Genomic DNA, 27,226 nt, shown 5'->3' on the forward strand with positions numbered 1-27,226 from the left:
CACTGATTCAAGCTTCAAAATGCAGCGGTACCTTGAAATTACTTTAGCTCAGAGACTATTTGCCCTGGAGATATGAGCTATATACCTTTGTACGCAGAATGAATCACAGATTCAGACGATATATAATTTATGCACATTCAGCGTATATATGGAGGGGGAAAGGTGGGAAATCCCCTGAAAATACTTTTTTTTAAAAAAATGGGATTTTGCCCCCTGCCGCCCCCTGAAAAAAAGGATATGAAAAGTTCAAAATGCACATAGAAATTATCGCTGGCATGTAAGAAACAGAAAAATATTTGCATCATTGTCGTATGACAAATGTAACGTGAGTTGTAACCCCAAAATTAATGGTGGGCCCGCCACTGATTCAAGCTTCAAAATGCATCGATGCCTTGAAATGACTATAGCTCAGAAACTAAATGCCCTAGAGATATGAAAGATATACCGTTGTACGCAGAATGAATCACAGATTCAGACGATATATAATTTATGCACATTCGGCGTACATATGGAGGGGGAAAGGGGGGAAATTCCCTCAAAAATAAAGCAAATTAATTAGTTTTGTGTACCCCTGCTACCAATAGACTACCAATGTATTCATCTGAAAGGGATGGATGATTGGTTCAGCTTCTTGTTTATACAGTCCCCCCGCCCCCCGAAAAAAATGTCAAAATGCAAAATTTATGCAAATTTGGCGTATATATATGGAGGGGGAAGGGAGAAAACCCCCAAAAATTATTTTAAAAAATTGTTGAAATGTTTGAAATTTATCTTTTCCCTTGAAAAGAGACGCAAAAGAGAAGTGCCTTTTCCCGCCCTTTCACCTCCATTTTCATGAAGAAAAAAAGGTGCAAGAAACATTTCTGTTAAATACATGTGTTAGGAACAATATAAAAAAATCGAAATTCTATCCAAAAATAGAAAAGTTATAACGTGAAAACTACGACCTTGACACAGCGTCTCGATCGAGATGCTTGGGACCGTGAGGGTTACATTTGTGTATCTCGATTGAGATGCTTGGGATCCAAAAGGTTAAAGAAACAAAATATGCCATATTTGTGCATGTAGAAGGTGCCTCTTCAGCTGAATAAAGAGAGAAGTCTGCATGGTCAAGGTTGGGAGTGTATAGGAATGGTCCAATATCGATCACTTGAAGTGATTCAAAAGAACCCACATGCACTCAGCTGTATGGGGTAGTGCACATTAGATTGGCCTTCAGTGAATTGTCTGCACCATCGTAAGACCATACTGTCGCTCATGACGTCCGGTTTGTACACCTCACGCAATTGCTGGTGGCTATATGCTGATGTCCCGCTTCTAAGCATGCTAAAATCTGATTACCGTACGTACCATCTCTATAAATTTCTTGCCTTACATTTTTAATACAGTACGTATATACCTTTTTCGCCAGCAATATTGGTATAACTGTGTGTTGTCAGTTTCACAGTACATGGATATACTTTGAATGTTTGTACTGAAGGAGAAGTTCCATTGATAATGTAAGGAAATATAACACTTTGTTTTGTATGATTCCATTGTTTCACTTTCAGAACATTTACTCCCGAGAATCAGGTTTAAGGGATTTTAGGAGTTTTGGTGCCAAGCAGATACTATGTGTTGCCATGTGTGCATCAAATAAGTCACGAATGTGCCCTGTCTAAATCTCGCTCATATGTGGAAAGGTTAAGTTGTTTCATTTACAGAGAAAAGAGGAGTATGATACAAGTGTTAATGCATCGAAAAATGAGTCTGCACTCATGGGTCTTTCAAGCAGAGGGATCCAAACCTCAGTGGAAATATCAACATATAATAATGAGAAAGTCTAAGGAGATTGATAAATTACAAAATTTCTTTTTTTGATAAATTACAAAATTTCTTTTTTCATCAATGGCACTTCACTCAAATCTCATTTAGTCACAACTTTTAAAATAATCATTTTTTTTTATTCAAAACTGGCTGCATATGAAAAAATTCCTGCAATAAATTCTCCCTAGCTTGTGAATTGTAATAATTTTCCAACTTCACTATTTTGCAGTTTCAAATCCTAGAGAAATGAAGTCAATTTCTCTCAAGATAATATTGGTACTTAACACAATCCCTGAATCTATATGCGACTTTCTTATTTACATTCGTAAAAATATGTACTTAGTTTACAATTGTCCGGGAAAAATATAAAATTTGTCCTGGAAAACCTGGAAAAGTCAGGGAATTTCATTTCTGCTTGTCTGTAGCCACCCTGATATTTCATTGTTTTTTTTATTATTATTATTATAGGTTAGGTGTGTTGGGTACAGGTGTTCCCCAGCAATATTCATTGCGAGATTGCAACACTCTGAACTATTCTGCACTTGGATGCTTTGTGTAGCTGAATATTCTTACTTCATCTTTGTTCGAAGTTCAGCTGTGTTGTTCTGTTGCACTTCTAAGCCGCATAATATTATAAAGTTAATATCCATTGCATGTTTGGGGGTCTAAATACCTAACAAGGAAAATATCAAAGCAATAAAGACAGAGTGCACAGCAGATTCAGATTTTACATGCAAGTGGGTTAGTGAGGAAAGGTAGATAGATATGTGTTAGTGACGAAAGTGAACATTACACTGCTTCGGTTGTTATTTATTTAGGTGACTGATGTTAACTTTATAATATTACATCATTTAGAAAGTGTAGCAAAAAATTGCAGCTGATTTTAGAAGAAAGATGAAGAAACAATGTTCAGTATGCATACGCATTATAATTCACGATGTATTTCATAACTTCAAAATAGTAAAAGTGTTTTGGGGGACCGGTGCAAGCCAAATGTCTATACATGTTGCAGGAAATAATGTGTGTAATCAGGGTTAAACTGGCTTAGACTACTAATCAACATAGTACTGTACTCTTCCATCAATAGTAATGTTACTCTAATAAAACATAGTTTATAGTGTTTGGAATAATTGATAACACCTGATATTTATAATGCTAGAAGGTGGAATCTTTGTGGTGTGAAGATGATGTGCAATAATGATATATATGTATGGAAATTGACGTATTATTATCATTCCAGGTGGAAGTGTTCAAGAAAACAGCACTTTTCTTACATTCCCCCTGCACGTGTTTCAAGATGGAGCCTTATTTGGAGGCACAGGTGGACAAAATATTATTCTTAAGAATTTACCCCATGGAGGTGGAACTCTTCTTGTTGATACCCAGCAGGTAATAGTTATCAATGATTTGGGTCAGGTTCCAGATGTGCATGTTTTTGTTTCAGTATAGATACTGAGTTTTTACATTTTATGAATTCCATTTAGTTGCATATTATGCATGTTTACTGAATCAGGCCTTTTAATCATGCCTTATTTGTAAAAGAGCAATGAAGGAGGGAGCAGTGTTGCCAGATACTTGCATACATAATACACAGAAACTGCTATGAAGTTACACACAGTGACACACAGAAATTGAAAAAAGCACCCACATTCCGCACGTTCAACTCCATTATGATAAATGATAGCTGTTGATACAGTAGCAAGGTAAGGAATTATCCACACTAAAATTAGGACAGAAGTAAGGCAATTTAATAATTCTCATTTGCAAGATAATTTTTGCATTGCTTACCTTGCAAATTATTCCTTGTGTTTTTAAGGAGTCTTTAATGTGGAGGGGGATAAAGACAGGCATGATATCCTAGTATTTCATAGTAAACCTGTACTTTGTAAATATATTTCTGCCATGCTCTCTGGTGGAGTGGTTAGCTCAATGCACTCGGGAACGAGGTTCATATTCTACATAAAATATTTATTATTACCTTTGTTTATTTCTTATTTTATGTGACTATTCTGCCACCTGTGGCTAATTGCAACCATTATAATGAGTGCTGAGTAGATGAAGTTGATAGGGCACTGATGCACAGGTCAGTACTTGAACCTAGAATCTTTGATGCCAAGAATCACTCAATGCACTTAGCCACCGAGGTGGCTCCATCTGTGTATATACTCTTGATCATTTTTTTTTTACCAGTCATCATTGGTGCAAATAATGCAAGAAGTTGAAATGCAAGGTAAAGTAACGAAAGTAGGAATAGTAATAAGAAACATATCTTCTGGGGTGCATTAGATTTTTTGGTAAGATGGTTAATTTTGAAGAGTAGAGTGCTAAAATATGCTGAAATGCTAAGAGTTGTGCTGGAGAAATGTGGAAAATTTACAAAATCAGAGATTTCATCTCATGCTGTTTTTGTCCCTCTGTCCTGTTCAAGTTGACTGTATTCTTTTTATCAACATCTCTTCCATTGCTCTTGTTAAGGCAATAATTTAGAAGTGACAGGAAGAGATTCACTCTGGGAGAGGAAGAAGTAAGAAAAGTTGATTATACAGATTTCAAATTATGTGAGAAACATTTAGGTTGGCAAAAAGATAGTATCGCTCATAACATTTTGGATTAAAGTATTTTTAAACAGTGCACACAAAACCCACACCTCATTCCATTTCATACACACAATTACACACAGGCACTGATAATAAACACAATCTGGTGGCAGTTGCTGATTCAGGGTGGCTACTCACTGGGAAATTGTGGGAATTATGTGTGAATTATTGGCTCTGGGAATTATATGTGAATTCTGCAGGAATTTTGCTTCTTAGACATGAAAAATTGTAACTTTTATTAATCCACATCTCATTTAATCTATTCATATTCATGTTCAGAGGCATGTCTTTCACATTTTAGATTTTGTGTCTGTCGAGGAAGTAAAAGAAAGATGCATTGGAAAATATTATGAAACAGAATTCTTATCTGAACTCGTGGTAGGACAAATGTATAACGTTCGTAGGGTAGGATATTTGCTAGATGCGAGAAATGATCCCAGAGGAAAGTACAGTACAGTAATGGAATTAGTATAGATTCCTATTTTAGCTTCTCGTGCAGTCTTTCCTTATTTTTGCTTATTTTTATGAACAATGTATCATTTCTAAAACTGGGACGTTTATGTACGAGTACAATATCGGAGATAGACCATTATTTTGCATCCTTTATATTTCTTTAGGATAAAAGCAGCAAGTCTAGTATTACTTTTCAGAACTGTAAATATTATTTTTTCTCATTTGCTACAATCTGTGACAGTTCAGGAAAGTAATATACAAGACTTGCTTGATGTGCTTTATGAAAAATGTTGTACTCTTCTTATCCAAGCATCCTCCTACAAAAAAATATTGTTTTATGCAACACAATCTTCAGAGAAAAAATTCTATCAGGTCTCGAAATAGAAAATTTTGAAATAATGTGCTAGTGATCTATCTGGCCAGGTCCTACTATGATGATTCTGATGGCTGTGTGCACGAACGAAGATCAAAATTTAAACTCTGATCGGGAAAGGATCACTGGAAAATTTCACTGCACGAAGACGGTTCAACACGATTGCAATCTAGTTCAACACGATTGCAATCTAGGAACATCAAAACGAGTTTATCTTCTAATCGGCCATTCACCACTGTTTTGGTGTCTGATCCTGGTTCACGATACTGATGCTTTGACTGCAGGCAGTTGTTCTTGAATATAAACCGAGCGGAAAGTGATATCGAGGGCGTGCAAATGCTAGAGATGGTGCGTAATGCTGATAATTCGAGAACTGGGTAAAAACTGCCAAAATAATAACAACAATTTGTGGTGCAAAGTCGTAATGTTTCTAAATACTTTCTACCCCAGAACACAAAACATATATAAATGTCATATATTCCGTGCAAGTGCAAGGTAAATTAGAACAGAGCAATGTAATGATATTGCTACATGGTGTTGGAAATATGATTGTATAAATTTATGAAAATACATGTTACTGTCTATCTACACTACATGACAATATAAATATATAAGAATTAAGAAAGAAAACAATAAGTTGCTGACCAAGGCAGTTTATTAAGATAAAAAACACTTGACAGGTAACGTTTCAATCCTGTATCAGGGTCTTCCTCAGAAGAACTAAACTAAAATGATGAAATATACTACACACAGAAAGATTACATACACATAGCAGGGTTACTAGCCACACAACAACAAATCAAGTTGACAGTCCTTATCTAGGAAGATTTCTCCAAAGGAATTAAACATATCACCTTTAAGTGTGTTTGCATTTCCTTTCATATGAGCTTCACCCCATTAGTACATGTATTTTGTTTGCTTTATTTTCCTTTCTTTGAGCCTAATAAACACCATTAAATGATTACGAGTTTAATGTACTTTCAACAAAAGTGATTCTAATATCTACCAAATCCTTTTGTACATTGTTTGATAAGTTATTTATTTAAAGTGATTTGAATCAGGTGATTTTTATGAAGAAAAAAAAAATAAATTCATCCACTGTGTACATAATGCATGGTTTCCGAGGTAAGATCAGGGAGGTAAATGTAGCAATAGCAAGATAATAGATAACACCTTTGTGAAAAATTACATTGAAGTAGGTTGAACAATTTCTGACCTAGTGTCCTTCTTTGCAGCTTACACAGGCATTGTTCTGTGGTGGAAACAACCAAATTGTCCTCACTGGAGGCTTGTTGGAAGATGCTGATGCCGCCACCGTCCTTCAAGATGCGCAGATCATCGCGCCTGATGATGAAGTGGCAGAGATAGTGAGCGATCCACTTGATATCGGGATAGAAGCTCAGGATGTCGACGCAGATGTGAAGACCACAACCATCTCTCTCGCTCTTCCAACAAACATCACTCTGTCACAGATCCCAGCTCCTGCTCCACGTCCTCAGGGAAGACCTCGGAAAGAAGACTCGGAAATAGAACCACCTGTAGGAAAGGTAATCAAATGTGCATTATTCATATGCAAACAGTTTCATTCATTTTGCATCTGGAATTTCACTCCATTTATGTACAAATTTTCAACATGTGTTACTGAGCTACTGTACCTCAGGATTTTTTGTCCTTTTCTCTGACACAATTTGTGTGTATGTTTATCTTATAGATAGAACAGTTTAATTGATACCCAGTTGGTATTACTGTACACATGAAATGTACTCATGTATCCACATAACTTTCTTCTTGTTTGTACGTATTGGTTGCATTGTAGAATTCTTTTATTTTGCAGTTTACAATTCTTACAAGCAAGATAATTAATCTACGTAACTGTAGGTAAACTTCAAGTTAGCAAACTGTTAACTACAAATTATGATGTGGATGGTGGCAGGCATCACAGAAATTAATCGAAAGAAAATAAACCATTCCACGGATACATAAGTATATTTTATGTGTATATTAATATCTTAGCATGCCTAAAGACCTGTAACATGAATTGATTGATTGATTTGCTTTATTTTACTTTGCTTTTTTTGCCACTTGTGGCTAATTTTTAAAGATGGGGATGAGTGATGATATGATGAAATTGATGAATGGACACTCGCAAACATCCATGCCCAGGCCAGGATTTGAACCTGGCATCATAGCACAAATGTGCCACGAGGGCTGTCTTGTAACATGCAACCTGTTGGTATTCTCTAATAGTGGCATAATGGTTTATCAGTAATATTAATGGTCCAATAAATTGTAATTTAGTGCAAAATTCTGCTTGAATAAAAAAAAAAGTGTATTTCATGTACCTTGATTTTGTAAAGTAAATATTGCAACGTTCCTCGGGGGCCTACTACACCTACACGAGTACGTCAGCGGAAGTGCAAGCCAACTAGCTTGGCAATGATCAATCAGTAGCACCAAACACACTGCAAAGTTTTACCCATCATGCTAACTTTTCCTCCAGCGGTGTCATGAGACTATTTCACTCAGGGTTCAGGAAAAAGTACACTGTCTAAAGTTAGAGAAAGTTTAATGACTATAGCTGGATACACTTATGCAACTGTAAACGTTGTAAGTTCAGCACACGCCCGCGTAGGATATTACACTCCTTGGCCAGTATACTGCCACACAATGGGAGGAGAATGGCTTCTGTAAACTGAGAACAGGAACTCTGCTGCAGCTGCCCTCTGGATTCGTAACCTTAGCTCCAACAAACGTCAGGAAAGTGCAGTCCTTTACTTGCACCGATTTCTGCAGTTGCACGCTTTTACAGGGAACTGTTGGCTTTTGGAGAACAAGGGCATCTATTAAGGTCACACTCACGATAACTGACGTACTGTATCTGACCTGTAATTTTACAGTCAAAGCTACCCTTGTTGTATATGCCCTAATAAGGCCCAGCATCTTTTGGTGGGGTTTAAGCTTTAAACGGTAATGCCTGTACTTACAATTACCTTCCCGTTTACGCCCTGCGTCAACGATAATAGGGTACACAACGGTAAACCTTATGAGCGGTAGCCTAGTAACCCAATGCCTCAATCCCTAGGCAGGGTACTGCTGGTCAATAGTGACGGAACCTCTCGCAACCTGCAGAGTGGGTCCTCTCACCTGAAAGTGGAGTTAGATTCTCAGGCAAGGCCATCTCTGCGGCAATAGATTGAACTACATGCTCAAGGCACAAACGATAAATACATATTATAATATTAAATGTGTGCTGAATGTTAATATACAATTATAAGATAAATATTACATATTCCTTGCGACCAAGCAGGGCCTTATTAACATTACAACTCAGCATAATATGCTAACACAGAGCACCTGACCTCATTATCAATAGATCATAACACCATTTACAATGAATGGTTAACACAAATAACGTTGATAGAATTAGCAATTAACATGGAATAAGAACACTCGGAAACTAAATAATTGTGATTACCTCACAGGATCATTACAATATTGAAATATATAATTCTTTTTTCAAACGTAGAACCAATTGTGCTCCCCATGTTACGTAGTTGGTTAATGATGTAAAAATGGTAAAGTTTTCCCCTGTGCTTAGCACCATGCCATGAAGGTGTATAGGGGATGTGGGGGTACGCCCCACCCTTTCTTGATCCGGTCATGAGTGGGGGTGATGTGATCAGCATCATGCCCCTGACTGCCTCTACCCCCCAGGGTTTCCCCCAGGTACCCATGTCATTCGCCGCTGGGTGGGCACATGGGCCACTTCCAACGTTAGAAAAGTTCTCGGATTTGGACCAGCCGGGGATCGAACCTGGGACCTTCAGCATGGTAGTCAGATGCGTTACCGACTGAGCCGTCGTGGCCGCGGTTAATAATGTGAATTGTATATTTGTTGGGTGGTTCATTCAGAGGGCATCTGAATGCCATTCAGGGAACCCAGGTTTAATTTATGGGATGAATGATTGTCAGGTAGTAATTCTCCAACAAGTCTCCAAGGTGACTTGGGGGGGGGGGGTGTAATAGATGTTGGAGCAACGTCACCTCCACTATTGTTGGGATTGACAGTGACACACGCTACTTACGTGCCTTCAAAATGAGAGATGATGCACATGGGATAACTTTTCTTACAACTATATCAGCCCTGGCAAAATTTTATATCAGTCTATCCCTAATATATATTGTTTGTTAGAATAACCAAAAAATGTAAATCGAGTGTGTGTGTGTATGCGTCCACCGAAGACTGCGTCATTCATGGTTTTTATAGCGATTGGTGCAACTCTTGCATTCCTCTAAACTGCATGCGTGACTCAAAATTGCAAATTTTGAGATATGCCTTTTGGTTATTCCAATGATGATATACACAGTAAAATCTTGATTTTATGTTCCTGAATTTTAAATTTTCCCCATGTCAACCTCCATGGCAGACTCGTTAGCACAGCATGCAATGCCAGGGGACTCAGGTTTAAATCCTGTGTCCCTTCATCCATTTCATTATAGCATCACTAATTCTCATCTTTCCAATTCGAAGAAAGGGAAAGGAAAACAAAAAACAAATCAATCAATCAATATTTTGCTGCATTATACATTCAACCCAATGGAACAAACATGCTATAATTTTCCCCCAGATTTTCTTGCATTTTAAGTTTCGTAATCTTGCTCCCCAGAAAAAACATAAAATTGAGGTTTCTCACCCCCAATTCTTCTCCCTCTCTCTGTGTGTGTGTGTGTGTGTGTACACATGAGAAAGTGAAGGATAGGAGCTAGAAGAGTTGATAGATAAAAATGGAAGGAAATAGTAAACACCAACAAAGATTTCTATGTGTCACAGCCTGACCACATGTTCACACAAGAAGGAAATATTGTGTCGTACTGCAGTGTAGTCAGATGTAAGACAAAAAAATCACTTTCACCTGTGTTTGATTGTTTGCTGGATGGTTCGTGGATGGGGTTGAAAATGTTGGAAATACATACCTGTGATCGGAGAGGTGGATAATATAGTTGTGGCTAGGCTGGGGACTGTGGTAGTTTGCATAACTAATGTCTTTCCCAGTGTTTTCTAAAGAAGACATTCGTTGACAGGGGTAGTTGGTGGATAATGACTACTTGGAATCAGTCATTGAAGTTAGTGTTGCTTTTTGTGTAGGTGGCAACAGTAAAAATGGTAGTTTGTGGTTGAGCGGTTATAGTTGATTGTAAGGTTCATGTGGGTTAAGGTTTCACACAGGTGAATGCCACTACAGATCTGGCAGATCAAAATGTACATCAGGTTCGAGGAGTGGCAAGTTCTCACAGCACTTTGAATATGAAGGATGAAGATAATGATGATAAAATGAGCAGGTCTACATCTTGGTTTGCTTCTTCCCGTTGATCTCTTTTCCTATCATCTGGCTACACTGCAGCATGACATACCATATTTACTCATGTATAATGTGCACTTTTTCCAAAATTTTTGCACCCAAAATCTGTGGTGCGTATTATGCATGGAATAATTTTTTCATGTTTATTGAACCCTATTATGTTATATATTGTTGTGAAGCTTGAATTCTGTAGTTTCTGAATATGACAAGAGTATTCCATTCAAGATGGCAACACTAATGTGCAATGCAGTTGAAATAAACTCAAAACAAAATGAAGGAACATTCTGATTTTTGTGGTAGTTTGGATGAAAGAAAAGATAAGGAGAAAGAAAATAATAATTAAAATGTATTACTGGCCAATTAATGTGACATATATGGAGTGTGTAAATGTCTTAATGAAAGAAATCTTGTTCTGCCAACTGCTAGTTTGAGGATCTTGAATGGGTCTCGTATAAATGTTACGTCAGTCATGGAAACAAATATATTTTGAAGTTGTTTTTTTTTTAGAAAAAGTAAAGAGAAAATGATCAAAACCACGCATAAAAGTTTAAAAGCCATTTTTCCACAATTTTTTACTTCGTAATGTAATGTTCTGCGACACAAGAAAAGCAGTGCCGTTCTGGCAGATTTCGAGCATGCACCTCCCATCACATAGGATGTGTATCATTTGTATTTGTTGGGCAAGAAATAACAGAAAATAACTTCCTGAGCACTGCAAATCCATAACGTAATTTTGATTTCTCTTTCTACTATTACAGAATAAATAAGGTGGTTAAAGAGTGAAAGCTTTGGGATGCTAAACACAGTGGAGGGAGGGGGGAGAGGGGGTGGTGTGGGTTGGTGACTTATTGTTTACATGATGATATTCTCCTCTTGGTCCACATAGCAACAGGTCACTCATTGAATAACTATGTTGGCATAGCAACAGCTGTACGACCTACAACTAAGAAAGCCATTTCTTGAACCTGAATTATACTGCACATTATACACGAGATAAAATTTTTGTCACTTTTCCCCATCAAAAACCAGAGTGCACATTATACATAATACATAAATCAAAGTAATTGTTGTAATTTAATAACATTTGATAAGGACATACTTTGGTGTGTGAGAAGCGTGGTTAAATCATGAGAATGAGCATCACAGTCCTTCTAGGTGTGCGCATGCGCGAGTCGGCCATTTGATGCGGTGTTACGGACGCATGCTTGTTGCTGTGTTCAGTGAGTTGGTAAACCAGTTGGATGACGAGGAACTTCGTACTGGCTATTTTCAGCAGGATGGTGCCAATTGTCACACTTCCAACATCAGCATGAAAAAAATTGAGTATTATCTTTGAAAATTGAGTAATTTCGAAGGGACTTTGTCCACCAAGATCGGCCCACCAGATTTCTTCTTATGGGTCATGCTGAAAGGGAAAGTGTACGTATCGCAACAAACCACGGACTCTTATGCAACTGAAAGAACATTCGGCAGGAACTTGATGCTGTGCCTCCCGATATGTTGGCAGCAGTCTTACGTAACATGGAGAGATGTGTGTAGGCATGCCTTGATGCTCATTGCGATCACTTCCAACATTTTCTTTGATGTCACCATGCGTCACACACACCAAGGTATGTCCGTAGCAAATTTTATTAATTACAACCATTACTTTGATTTCTATATGCGCAAATCTGGGGCCGAGAGCAAGTGAGACACCCTGTACATGCATATGCATTATACACACGTAAACAAGGTATTTTTTCTTCTCGTGTAAAGAGCCAGCCAGGCCACGAAATAAAAAAAATGTCCTTTGTAAATTTATATAGTGTATTGCAATATTTATAGTGTTTTACACAATTCAGGTGGAGAAAATCCAGGAGTGTAAATTCTACAGAAATTGATGAATTATGATAATGGGCAACAACTGTCCAGAATTGTGAATTGATTATTTTGTTGTGTATTTATGTGAAAAAGTTATTTATGAGTGTTTTTTTTTTTCCATTCAGGGACCTTTCAACTGTGACATTTGTGGAAAGGAGTTTCCACGTTGGACACAACTGAAAAGACATAAGAAGAGTCATTCAGATGATAAGCCTCATAGATGCAACCAGTGCTCAGCATCATACAATGTTGAGGTGTGTAACATGTTATTTTCTTAATTTATACATGGCTCTTTTACAAATAAATGAGTTTACAACATTAAGAAGAGTTGAATTTTCAAATAGCAGTATGAAGTGAAACATTAAATCTTTTAAATGTCAGTTTTTACTTTCAACCAACATAATATCCATTCTGTGATTCTAATCCAATGTGGATAGAATCTGTTTTGCATTGTACATCTTTAGAGGCCTGCATATTTAGTTTTTTGATGCAATCATGAAATGCGATATTACTTGCTGTAATGTTTATTTTTTCATGTTTTTGAAAGGTGTGTAGTTCATTTTCCTACTATCTTTTGCAACAAAATGATGCAAAATGCAAAATAATTTCTTGAACATGAAATTTAGAGTTTATTTAGCAATGCAACATGTTCTGAAGTCTCAATAATCCTGTGATTTATGAATTCATATAAATTGATTAATTCTGCTGTAAATATTTGAGAAGCAAGAATGGATTCCTTTATACAGAAATAAATTTAACATTCTGGTAATATAAATGCACTATTAGAAGGGAAATGTTTATTTTGTGCAATTAGTGTAGTTTTTAAATCAAATTTCGGGTTTTATTCTCCATTTTAACACCTAAATGTCATTTTATATACTGCTTTTGATTCCGAAATATGCCTAGTTTTCATGCCGAAATTTTGTTTTTTATTTGCCATAAATATGTGGCTCTATACATTGTAAATTTATTTTATCGAGCTTATATTTTGCACAAGAGTTCATATTGTTTCAATATATTTTCTACTAAGTTTCTTCTTTCCCCAAAGCAAAACCTGGTTCTTCACAAAGCAACCCATAATCTGGAAAATCCACGATGTCCCGAGTGTGATAGGAAATTTTCACGAATAGCAAGCCTCAAAGCTCATATCATGCTGCATGAGAGAGAGGAAAATGTTTTCTGCTCGGAATGTGGAGATGAATTTAGTACTCAGGTAAGCAAGGCATTTCTGTTATTTCTGATCTTCCAACTTGAAGCATGGAATTCAATTGAATATGCTTCTATTTCAAAAAATATAAAAGCAGCCTTCAGTTCATATGGTGCCCCAAAACTGTATAATCAACTCAATACTTAGCCTTCCCCTGCAATTGTAAGAGAAAGTATAAAACCTGTTGCAGTGTAGAATCAAAAAAGAGAGAAAATATAATTCTGACTACATCTTACGTAATTTCTTAAGTTGACACAAACCTCTCGGAGAATATGCAGAACTGATAAGAGATATAGCAAGAATCTGAAGAAAGGTGTCATATTTTGTATTTATTACACACATTGAGAGTGTAAGTCAGCACCTTAACAAATATTGTACAAACAACTATTGCAGAGGTTTCAAGAAAATTTTTTCAAAATTATGTATGTTCTTTAAAGTACATTCGAACCTAGATTTTACATTTTTCTGGGGGACCTAGCTGAAAAAATTTAAAATGCAGGAAAATGTAAAATTGGGGAAACTTTTATGACATTTTGCTATGTTGAGACCATCAAGACTGAATGTATACTGCGGGGATAAAGTAAAATCGGGGTTCCACTGTAATATTGTTATTTTAATGTGTCGTCTTACACTTGCTCAAATACTGAAGAATATTCCGGTAATATTCATGATGGATGCGATAAACGCAGTTTAAAATTACTTACGTGAAACTTAGAAATTTGGCACTTCCGCATTGCACAATTTAATGGTAAAATCCTATTAATTTTGAAGATTCTCTGTCTCCATTCACCAAGGGTACGGCCGTAATTTCACATAAGTAATTCCTGTGATTCACCTATAAGATACATAACTTTGTGAAGATTCCCAATTGACAAGTCAAATTAGATAAAAATCATTGACACATGCTTGCCCACTTGAGCTTCATTACCTCAACAGATGAACAAAAAGTTGACAATCACTTTGGAAATTTGTTGTACATGAGTTCATTTGAAATATTATATCTATTACAGTACTGCATAGGACCACTTTCACTCGTTCGAGTCTCCCACCCTCGAGCATGTTACGCTCGAGTGTATACAATTTAATATCATTTTAATGTGACATAATCATAGACACATTTATGGAAAATATCGGACTTGCTAGTTTCAGCCCACAGTCATCTATTTCATTTTCATATATCACTGTGTTTTGATATGAGAGACTAATTTACATTTGAACATGGAAATGATGACTATGTTCACTTAAGTTTCAATTTCGCTGCATCTTTCACTTCATGGTCTATATTTGAGGGTCTGCTACCACAGACAAATTACGGTTATACAATATGTTCTACTGGGCTTCCAAAATATATTGCTAGTTTACTTGAGTGAAGAAGCTCTGAGTTCTGTACGATATCTAGCGTTGTCCATACAAACTATTTGACTAGAGCGAAATGCTCTCCATGCAGTACACTAATGTCTATTAAAGCTTTATTACAGCATTTCCAGTACAGTGTACAGCCTGAGGGCCTCAAGTGAAGGGAGCATAGTGGCAATGCCATGATGTAATCAAAGGGTCCTAGATTCAGTACCTGGTGTAGGTGCATAGTGGTTCAGATCCCACTTTAAACTATAGGTCCAGTCCCGATGGACCTATCTGTCCATAAAGTGGACTTCAGTGAAGGCTTACAGTACTCATATACAGATAAGGGTAGATTTATCTGTGGTGAGGAACACCTCAGGTGAAATACCAATGCATATGCAATACCAAATAACACTATCCCTATTGTCTGGATTGGGATATACAGAGTAGGCCATAAGTCAGTACAAAAATGCATTATTAATTAACTGTAAATTTTTACTGACTTGTGCACCATCCTGTACATAGGAAACATGAAAAAAATTGTCAAATTGACAACCAATAAATCATGAATTTTGCCAATGTCCTTTTTGGTACCCACATCACAGTTACACACTGAGTCCACATGTGAACTTTATGCATATTTTGTTAAGAGGAGTCAGCCACGTAGCATATTTCACTGTTAGGCAGAGATTCAGAAGTGTCATTCACAATAGCAAATTAACCAAATATAGAAAGAATATGATGATTGCATATTTATGTTAAATGTGATATTTTTTTCTTCAGGTTCAGCTGGAAGAACACCAAAAATGTCATTTGAAAGAATGGGGTAAGAGTGTCTATGTTCACCGTTGTCGGCAGTGTAATAGGCAATTTACAAAGGCATCCTTGTTGAGAGAACACATGAAGGAACATAACAAGGTACTGCAGTAGTTTTAATTGTAATTTTTGGACAATAAGGTGCACTCTTATAATACATTATTTTGTAGTTCTGAGTATTCAAACAAGTGTTTTCCGGTTACCAGCCACGTTGTTGGTATTTACTTACAACGTTTTGAGTACACACGTAGGGAATGGTTAATCTTTTGGGTTGTATTGAGAACCAGTGTTCTTTGTTACCGTAGTTATGCGTGTATAGTGTGCATGCATGTATAATGCGCACCCTGGTTTTTGATGGGTAAAAGTGACAAAAAATTATATCTCGTATATAATGCGCAGTACAAGCCAGTTTCAAGAAATGGCTTTCTTAGTAGTAGGTCGTAAAGCTATTGCTATGCTAATCAAGAGTGAATGACATCATACCTATTTAATGAGTCACCTGTTTCTATGTGGACCAAGAGGAAAATATCCTCTTGTGTAAACAATAAGTCTCCAACCCATGCCACCTCCCTCCTCTCCCTCCATTCTGTTTAGCATCCCAAAGCTTTCACTCTTTAACCACCTTATTTATTCTGTAATAGTAGAAAGCAAGATCAAAATTACCTTATGGATTTGCATTGCTCAGGAAGTTATTTTCTATTATTCTCACCCAACAAATACTGCTGATATGAATTCCATGTTACAGAAGGTCCATGCTTGAATTCCGCCCGAGTTGCACTGTTTTTCTTGATGTCGCAGAACATTACATTACAAAGTGAAAAATCATGTGAAATGACCTTCAAACTTTTATACAGTCAACTCTCGATTCTACGACCCCGGGTATAACGACCCTCTTGAAGTAACGACCCTTTTCCCGGGAACCGTGAAAAATTTAGAAAAAGAGAAAAATTTGAAAAAAAAAAAGTTGAAAAATTGAAGGAAATCGGCCGAAAAATGCGTTGTTTTTTCCCCACTCATTTCCTTCACGAGCGCTCTACCGCTCACAATTGGGTCTGAACTAAAAATAGACACCACCACACCATGCTTGAGTGATATCCAATAGCACTTGACCTCTGCCCTCCCCTCCCTCAAGCGCACCAATGTTACCCCGCACCCGACGGCCGCTACCCAACGTGCCAGGCTTGTTTTGCCACGCTTTCTCTTGGATACGCGAGAAGAGAAGATCGAATGTGCTTGGATGTTATTTTAAATCGACCTTTTGTTTCCTTGTCCTAAGAGCTGCTGAAAACTCGCGGGGGAGGGTGGGAGCAGCCTGAAATGACTGCTGGACTTGCAGTCTTTGCCAATGTGTATGGCAGGTCAAGCTCTTTCATCGATAAATACACCACCTTGAGAGATAAGATCGCAGGAATGTTCGAAAATACAGATGTGTGGCGCCTGGAAGTCTGGCCCACCTGTCCAGTTCAGCAGGTTCCCGTGAGTGAGCAACTCTCGGCCTTGTAGCCGACAACTTCCGGTAACCGCTTTCATTCAAAATGTGTTATTTGTTCCCTGCAACACGTCATAAAAAAGCGAAACTGTTAGAGATAATCAAAACCACATAGGTCAACTAAAGATCGTCAACCCGCTTAATGCGTTGACATCCAGGTTTCCACAAAAGTTTACTTCGATCTTACGTGCATCATAACTCCCGTTTCCCACTTCAACAGCGATGACTCATCCAGCGGGAAGAAAAAAGTTATTGTTTTGAATCTCGCAAAGCTGTTTTGATTTGACAATAACGAAATTCGATCTCCAGAAAGCAAAACAAGAGTTAAAATAACTTCATGTTCTGCACCTTCTGATAAGCACAACTGTAAATTTAATTTACCTTTCTTCAGAACCATTCATATGGAGGAAAAAAAAGTGTGTTCAATGTAGGAATGGTCGCTGAGACTGATTAAAAAGACATTATTCAAGGGGAAAACGTTTGGAGGGGTGGGTGTTTGACATCGAGAATACTCCTAAATCCAACATTAAATCGTCGATTAAGGTGAGAGTAAATAACGATCTACCATTTTGATATGTGAAAATGCGCAGTTTCATAAAGCTTGTTTTCAGTTCATTTTATGCTGATGGGCTAATCGGGACTAAATATACAGTTTAAAGTGAAATTCAATTCCAAACCCGAATGATTATCAACTGCCACGTTGTTTAATGACCTGTCCTACAATACGCTTTGGGTGAAAATAGATCGCAAGTTGCGCATTTCCTTTTTCACGCTGGATTACAATGCAAGTCAAGGAAGGAGTTTGGACTGCTCCCTTGAATGGGGAAGGAGGGTGAATGAAGTTGGTTGAAGAAAAAAGAAAAGTGACTTTTTTTTTACGATGTATTTTACACAGCCGAACCAGAATGAAAATTACAGCCCTGCCTTTATTTTTTTTGTCTGGTACCTAGAGAGGTTGTGTTGTTTCTCCCGAGAGATCTAATCTTACCAGTTAATCTTGTAACAGACAATGCTCCAGTAAACCCGTATAAAATCCAACATTCATTCTGCCCGATTATCTCCCGACTTTTGCTGGCACCAGTCTGACTGGTGTCAAGATTCTTCGAGTTTCGCTTGCAATAAGCGAGAGATTGTTTTCCTTTCCATAGGTCTCAGTGGAAACGGGTTTCTCATTAACTAGAATTGTAAGAATTTCCTGGAAAAGCAACGACTGTGTAGAATTGAAACAAAGTAACATTATTTTAAATTCTCTTTTGTGAAAACTTTTTCATGTTCTATTTTCCTTCTCACAACACGCATCCTGTGCATAACAGGTTGTATAACTACCAGGATAAATGGTGTTACCATCTCCTAGGCATCTTTGTGTCCGTTTGAGCTCCCTTTAACCTGAAAATTGGTGCAAATTCGAATAACGACCCCTTCGAAATAACGACCCTTTTCCCGGGAACTGTGAAAGGTCGTTGAATCGAGAGTTGACTGTACATGGTTTTGCTCATTCCTTCTTTTTTTCCTAAAAGAACTTCAAAATATGTACTTTTTCTTTCCGTGACTAATGTAACATTTATACGAGACACATTCAGGACCTTCAAACTAGCAGTTAGCAGCACAAGATTTCTTCCATTAAGGAATTTACACACTCCAGATATATATATATTATTATTATTTGGCTAGTAATACATTTTAATTGTTTTCTTTTTCCTTATGTTTTCTTTCATCCAAAACACCATAGAAATCAGAACTTTCCTTCATTTTGTGATGAACTTATTTCAACCGCATTTCACATTAGTGTCGTTATCTTGAATGGAATACTGTTGCCATATTCAGAAACTGCAGAATTTAAGCTTTACAATGATATATAACATGATAGGGTTCCGTAAACATGAAAAATCAATGCAAGTGTCACAAAATCATGAAATCATCCTGTATGGTTTCATGTTGGCTGTCTGAATTATTCCATGCATAATACCACCACAGTTTTTGGGGGCAAATATTGTGGAAAAAAGTGTGCATTATACATGAGTACTCTTTACATCCTTGTAAATGTTATGGATGAACAAATCTGGATGTTGCATGTAACATCCATTTTTCTTTATGTAATCTGAATACATTTGGATGGGAATATTTAATGTGGGTATGTGTCAACAATTTTGTTTTCAAAATGTTATAGTACACGTGTAATCAAGGGGTCCTGGGTTCAATACCAGGTGGAGGCAAATTGCACAGTGGTTTGGATCCTAGTTTAAACTGTAGGTCTAGTCTCAATTAGCTTATCTGTGCATAAAATGGACTTAAAACATACTCAAACTTGTTTTCAAATACTTTCCTTTTTATCTGGGAGTGCAAAATTGTGCCAATTTATTATTTTTATGAATAAAAAGTTATAATTCATATACTCTGGTTTTGTAACACAAATGTCATTTGGGGGCCTTATGGAACTTTAGCAATGAATAATATTCAATGTGATGTCAGCGGCACAGAGCATGATGGGAAATCTGGCCAAAACCGCATGGTCCGACACACAGTCCAGCAAGCCACAGCAAGCGTGAAAGGAAGCAAATGCTACGTGCATAAAAATGACCAGATGTTTAACATTTTTAATTGTATATTTTCAAATGAAGTTTCCTTTTGGTAAATTAATGCGTTTTGTATGGGTGTGTGTGTGTGTGTGCCGTTGTTTATGTTTAATTGTGAGAAAACATCATACCTTCATACAGTTTCTTCACTGGTTAAGATGGCTTGATTTTTCCAATGCGGAGTGATATGTGAATCGTATTTGAAAGGCAAGTACTGTGTTTATGGGTAGCGTTATATGACTTGTTGTTACTCTTTACATCTGCATGCTTTGCAATGCGTGTGGTTGCTGTACGATCTCTAATAATCTTCACAGAAAATTTGAAATACTGCTTAATAAGCGGATACATTCGCAGTATACGTATATTTGTATACACTTTTCAGCATATCTTCTTTGCCTGTCTCAATACACGTAGAAAAAGTGACAATGATACATTACGGCCTTAGAAAATATAGTACACAATTTTGTACTTCGTAACATCTCTATAAATTATAATTTTCACGAGACAAAGTTTGTAATTCACTTAAAAAATAAATTTTTAATTATTTTTTTAAATTCCCTCCACCAGGAATCGAATTTTGGATCCTTCGATTACTAGGCGATAGCATTAGCCACTGCACTATCGGATAGGCTTGATTAATTCCATGAGGAACAGGCTTCATAGTTCTGTATTTTTTTCATATGTTACATAGGTTTATACAACGTTGTTTTGTGGCAAGTAGCATCTTTTTAAATACATTGGTCATTGTTACGTGTCTTAGAAAAATGTGAAATACTACATTTGCCATGTATCGTTATATTTGTACCTTGAATCACTGCCACAAAAGCTGTGAGCGCAGTGCTTATCCAGCATGTTTTCAACTTGCTCCAAAACACTTTCCGGAATCATGGTGGCAGTGGTGTCTCGTGGCTTTTTCGGAGTGTAGGAAGAAGTTATGGTAAACCGAGGAAGGTTTGAAAAATGGGTTCAATTACATTCACACGTCTTGCTTGTACTACCCATTGCATTTAGAATGTTAGCTACAGACCCATGCTCAAGGTGGGGCAAGGGGCCCTTGCTCCTTACTTTGAACTACAAAACATTTAAATGTGAATCTATAAAAATCAACGAACATAACATTGACGATATTTCAGATTTTGCAAGAATTTATATCTTCTTCCCCCTGCCCTCCCTTTTGTGTAGATTGACGATAATAAAAAGTGTTGCTTAAACTTCAAAACTGCTAAATACTTCTAAATTGTGGTAGGATTTATTATTAATTTTTTATTTTTTTATTTTCGGATAATTGTAATTCTGCATCTTCTTTTGTAGAGTTTTGAACTTGCGTTACCTATTTTTAACAGTTATGTAATAGTGTAAATTCCCTCTCTCAAAAAAAAAAAAAAAAAAATGTTTAAAATGGTGGCAACAAATGAATGGGTTCAACATTGAACATAAAAGGTTGGAGAAAATTATGTACCCAATTTTTTTTTTTCGATTTCCTCTTATAAAATCTCCTGACGATCTAAATCAGGCAGGATGAAGAAAAGATAGAGGATGGATTGTGACATGGTTGTATAAAAGCTTTCTACTGGATCGGCATACTTCCTTTCATTTGAAACATTTTTGCTGGTGAAGTAGAAATAAGATTTGGACATAATTTTATTTTTACTTCCTGAAAACATATTCCTTTGAATTCAATTTCCCTTTCCCAGGGATTAGCGTTTGCAGATCATGCTAGAGACTGTGTTAAGTGTCAACAAAGGTCAAATTGTGCTTGGTTTAGTAACATTTTGTTGGGGTTGGCATCGCTGATTGAGGAAAGTCTTGCTGGTTCCTCGATCCTCGCCGATCTTCGTAACCTTTCCCCAATCCCTTGCACTGCCCCTTCCAACCCCCACACATCTGTCTGTAGGATGACCGCCGAGATTCCTTAGCGAGCAGCAGAAAAGCCTGTTTCCATCGTCTTTGGACTGGAGCGACCGACAGCAGTCAACTCTTGACAGTAGCTAACCTAGGCATTTGTACGTACATTGCGCTCATAATTTTATAACATACATTAAACTCCTATAAAGTAGAGAACTGGAAATAGGTAAAAATGAACTGTAGGAAGCTCCTCAGTTCATACATGAAGGAATTGCCCCTGCATGGCGGCATGCATGTTTTCGCGCAGTGAATTGTGGGGAAAGTTGTTCACTGAATATTATCCTTTGCATATCAGATTGGTAAATTTTATACCAATATTTGCAAAATTTCAGATCAGTCCATCCCTACCATACCAGAATTGTGCAATAGCTGTTAACTAAACATACGTACTATGCACGAGGTTGTTTTGTGTTGTTTTCTGTACTTTTACCATAATAGCTAGAGTAGTTTTATGTTTACAAGGTATTCTTGATCATATATGGTGGAAAGTTTAAGGGATAGTGTTAAATGCTAAAGACTTCTGCTTTACCTAATAATAACTTCTTGTTCCGCAGGTAAAGGCATCATTGTCGCATCGTAGTCACAAAAGGAACATTGACAGAAGCTCCTTCATGCATTGTTGTAACATATGTGCAAAATGTTTTCAAAAGCCCAGCCAGCTTGAGAGACACGTACGAATACACACAGGCGAGCGCCCTTTCAAGGTAAACAGCCTGTGCACGCTCATATTATTATTGTTTTTTATTATATTAATAGAGTTACAATTAAGCCATACACATTTTAATTTAAAACAATATTAATACATATGATGGCTTGATCCTCTGTATCAGTGGTTCTCAACCTTCATGAGCCTGATAAATTCCTTTTTATTTAAAAAAATGGCATGCTAATCTAGAATGTTATGTAGTAGCAAGATAATATGAATCAGTCCTGGGAGTAAGAGTGGAATATTGTGGCTTTTTCAACTGACATCCTCAGCAGTGTTACGGATGTCTTTTCTTTTCAGAATATAACCCATACATAGTAGTCATCTTCTGCTCGATAGCTAATTCAAATAATACATGTTATTTTTTTTTTTCAACGATGCCCAAGAATATTGCAAAATTGTTGTTCATTGCCTAGTTCTTCATCTCTACAGGAATTGGATGAGCTGGTCCACCAAGTAGTGTCGAGATGAGAAGGCGCAAGCAAAGTCTGGTGAAGTCTTGTATGAGTGTGTGCTGTGTTGAAAGTTTTGTTTTGGTAAGAGGAGCAGAATTCAATACCAGATATATTTGTTTAGATTTAGAGGAGCTATATTGTGAAATATACAAGGAGGGAAGAAACAAAGGGCATTATAGAAATGGCTGGAAGAGGTAATTATACGACAGCACTTTGCACCATGCCATGAGGCTTATATAGGGAGATGTGGAGGCCCCACACATTATTCAATCTTGGACATTTTGTAGGTGATGTTTTCAGCACCACACTTTACGCTCCAGTGTTGCTGCCAGGTACCCATTTATTTAAGACTAGGTGAACCCCAGAGTCACTGTATGTAGGGACAAGGCTGGAAAAATTTCGACCTTAGATCACCAACTCCGCAAATCGAACCTGGCGTCGTGCGTGGCAGTCAGATGCCCTACTGACTAGACCACCATATATAACAAATAAGGACTAATGAAATGCTACATGAAATTGGAAATTGTTCTTTTCATTATACTCGGAAAACAGATATTCATGTACGAGGCACATGTAAAAAAAATGGGCCGATAATTTTTTACTTGGGACTGGCAACACTGACGAAGCTGTGTGTGCATGGAAGCATGCCTCAATATTCTGTGCCTGCAACAGAGATATATTTGTCAGTGTGGAGGTGCGTACGTGCGAGTAGCAGGAAGTTAAAGTGGCTGCTGTAATATAAGATCCCGCCAAATGCAAGGTGAGGTCGGTGATTAGATTTCTCAACGCAAAAGGACTGAGTGCAGCTGACATGCATCGGGAATTGAGTGCCATTTACGGACCAACAGTAATGAGTGAAGGAAAGGTAAGACAAAGGTGCCGTGTTTTTCGGGATGGACGTTCAAATGTTCATGACGACGAGCGGAGTGGCAGGTCTAGTATTCAAACGGATGACCTTGTGCATCGTGTTGATGAGAAAGTTTGATCCAATCGCCGTTTCACCATTACTAATCTAGGCAAGGAGTTGCCTGAAGTGTCTGATATAACATTGCACTGAATAGTAATGGACAATCTGGGCTATCGCAAACTGTGTGCGAGGTGGGTGCCAAAAATGTTCACAAACACTCACAAAGATGAAAGAATGAAAGCACGTGATTTTTTGGCTCGCTGGGAGAAGGATGGGGATGGCTTGTTTTCTCACATAGTGACTGGAGACGAAACCTGGATATCGTACGTCGCTGGTGAGTCGAAGCAGCAATCCATGCAATGGTGTCACTCCGGTTCACCGAAACCGAAGAAATTCAAGCAAACACCATCACATCGCAAAATCATGGCAACCGTGTTTTGGGACCAAAAAGGCGTAATCCTCGTGAAATTACTGCAACTGGGACGAACCATCACAGCAGATGTGTATTGCCAAAAACACTAATCTGCGACGTGCCATCCAAAACCAGCGAAGAGGAATGTTACGGTCTGGAATTCTGCTTACTCATGACAACGCCCGCCCACACACAGCTGACCGTACTGTTGCGACAATTCAAAAATTTCGATGGCAACGTTTTTAATACCACCATACAGTCCCGATCTTGCCCCAAAGTGATTACTTTCTTTTCCTTCATCTCAAAAAGTGGCTTGCTTCACAACATTTCGATGATAGTGAAGTTCTGAAGACATCAGTTCTCAACTGGCTGAGATCCCAGGCAGCAGATTTCTATGCAGAGAGCCTACGTAAACTTGTTCCACGGTACCAAAAATGTTTGGAGCATCATGGTGACTATGTAAAAAATAGCCAGGGTATGCACTTGTATAGCATCAAAATAAAAATGTTCTCTTGATTTTATTCTCTGTAATAACCAATCGGCCCTTTTTTTTTTACATGCCCCTCGAATATGTTTAATAAAATATTCTAAATTAGGACACCTTTGCTTTTTGAATTTGTTACAACTTGTTAAGCATTTGAAATCCATAGCAGAAATTGAAAGTCATGTTCTTGCTTCCTTTTCAGTGCACTGTGTGTGACCGAGCTTTCAATCAGAAAGGTTCTCTACAAATCCACATGTCGAAGCATACTGGAAATAAACCATTTCCTTGTGAGTTTTGTCCTGCTGCCTTCAGTCAAAAAGGTTTGTTCAAGTACCTACGTTGAAAGAAATATCTTTCTTTTTATTCTTTTACTTTGAGTTTCAGAAGTAAGCAACTGAATTGAAGGTAAATTACTTTCATTAGCAAATTTCTTTTACTTTGAAATTATCACTAGTCAGTTGTAGTTATTTCCGTTACCACTGGCCTTTCTTCAACTTCTATCATCAATGTTATTACATCAAAAAGTAAGAAATAAACACGTACCTTAAAAGTGGAAATCCATTTCATATGCCTGCCTTCATGTAATCATCTAGTGACCATTCTTTGGATTAATTGCTTGTTATTTTTTCCAGGAAACCTGCGTGCCCACATCGTCCGTGTTCACACTATTCCAGTCTCAGGCCAACAAGTGTACAAATGTATAGAGTGTCCATGTGTGTTCAAGAAGCTTGGAAGTCTAAATGGTCACATGAGTAGAATGCATAGTGGTGAAGATCTTAGGGTATGTTCCATTTTATAAGTATAATTTTTCCAAACAATTTCCTAAAGAATATAATTTGTTATAAAAAATTATAGAATTTCACCAAATTGGAATTTATATTTTTGTACTCTTGTTACAGTAAGTATATTATTTACGAATGAAATAAAAATTAGCTTTTCGGATGACAGGCCAAGCCCTGGAACTGTGCCAGTTAATACTTATTTGTGCATCTCATAAGATAGTTGGACACAGAAAAATATCAGCCAATATCAATTATGCCTCGGCCCATGAGCTACTTGAAACAAGACCAGGATAGGGAGGGGGGAAGGGAGAGGTTTGGGCTCAAACTTAAATCATACAAGGTGTGGCAGAATTCATTAAGTCCACTTTATGCACAGTAAGGGTAATCAGTACTGGGCCTACAGTTTAAAGTGGGATCCGAACCACCTTGTGCCTCCACCGGGAATCGAACCCCTTTATTTGCAGTTGACTACGCTACCACTGCACCATCGGGGAGGCCCTGAAGAAAATCTTGGAAATGAGATCTAAAGTATACCATGCATATTTGAGTCATCCAACAAGAAGAAAAAGCAAGAATTATATAGGTGGAATGAAAAAAAAATATGCACAATATGCCAGAGAAAGAAAGGAAAGAATATAACAAAGAAAATAATTATTGGAGAGCAATTTAAGTTCAACAATAGTATATGGCATATAAAGAGGCAAAATCAATCGAAGAAGGATTTAAAACTAGAACAAACTTCTGTAAAGATAAAGATTGTCTACTTGTGGGAGATAAGGAAAGAATAAAACAAGATGGAAACAGTATTTCACTGGACTTCTTAATTCAACACAGCCAGTGAATGTCCACAAAGAAATTAGAAGGAAAAGAATTGCCAGAAAAATTAAGAACAAGTAAACTCTCCTACAAGGCAAAAATTTGAAAAAGTATTCAAGCTCAAAGAAACAAATAAAGCACCAGGAATAGATGACATATCAGCAGAGTTATGGAAATCAAACTTGAAAGAGAGACTGCTTCAATTGGTAACAGATGTATGGAATCGGGAAGAAAAGCCTAATAATTGGCAGACAAGCATAATTTTTCCAATATACCAAAAGGGAGACAATTTGGATTGTGAAAACTAAGGGTATTTCACTTTTATTCACATCCATAATAAGAAATAGATTGGAATCATGTGCAAAAACTATCATAGGCTGATTTTAGGAAAGGTCGCTCTATCATTGACCAGGTATTTACAGTGAAAGAAATATTGGAGAAGTGTTAGGAAGCAAACATAGATGTCTTCCAAATTTTCATTCACTTCCAGGAAGCTTATGACTCCATAGATATGGTAGGCCATATCATGAGAGAATTCAGAATACCACATAGATATGGTAGGCCATATCATGAGAGAATTCAGAATACCAGAGAAGTTATTCATATTAAAAGAACTGACAATGAAGAGCACCTCTGCCTCTGTATGCATCCAAGCAGAATTGGGAGACTTCTTTGAAGTAAAGCAAGGGCTGAAGCAAGGAGATGGGCTGGCCCTGCTCATCTTCAACTTGCTGTTGGAATACATTATCAGGCAGCTATGAATCAATATCTGAGTCACACTACAATACAAATCCACACAAGTAGTTGGATATGCAGATGATATTAGCTTATTAGTAGCTTAGTACACAAGAATCTTAGAAAGATGTAGAGGAGGAGTTAGAGAA

The 27,226-nt window shown here is 37.3% G+C and overlaps 1 protein-coding gene across 4 annotated transcripts in view; it reads left to right on the forward strand.

Moving 5' to 3' along the window:
- Window positions 1-27,226, forward strand: part of LOC145994776 (zinc finger protein 236-like) — a 101,217-nt gene that overhangs the window by 12,283 nt on the left and 61,708 nt on the right. For all 4 annotated transcript variants that reach the window (XM_083131035.1, XM_083131063.1, XM_083131044.1 and 1 more), the window contains exons 3-10: window positions 3,047-3,195; window positions 6,465-6,776; window positions 12,575-12,703; window positions 13,498-13,662; window positions 15,781-15,915; window positions 22,335-22,484; window positions 24,947-25,064; window positions 25,377-25,525. In XM_083131035.1, coding sequence (XP_082987161.1) covers window positions 3,047-3,195; window positions 6,465-6,776; window positions 12,575-12,703; window positions 13,498-13,662; window positions 15,781-15,915; window positions 22,335-22,484; window positions 24,947-25,064; window positions 25,377-25,525 — 1,307 coding nt within the window. The remainder of the gene's footprint in view (window positions 1-3,046; window positions 3,196-6,464; window positions 6,777-12,574; window positions 12,704-13,497; window positions 13,663-15,780; window positions 15,916-22,334; window positions 22,485-24,946; window positions 25,065-25,376; window positions 25,526-27,226) is intronic.

This window comes from Lepisma saccharinum, chromosome 1 (assembly GCF_977018435.1).
Source record: "Lepisma saccharinum chromosome 1, izLepSacc3.1, whole genome shotgun sequence".
In the NCBI taxonomy this organism is placed as follows: Eukaryota; Metazoa; Arthropoda; class Insecta; order Zygentoma; family Lepismatidae; genus Lepisma; species Lepisma saccharinum.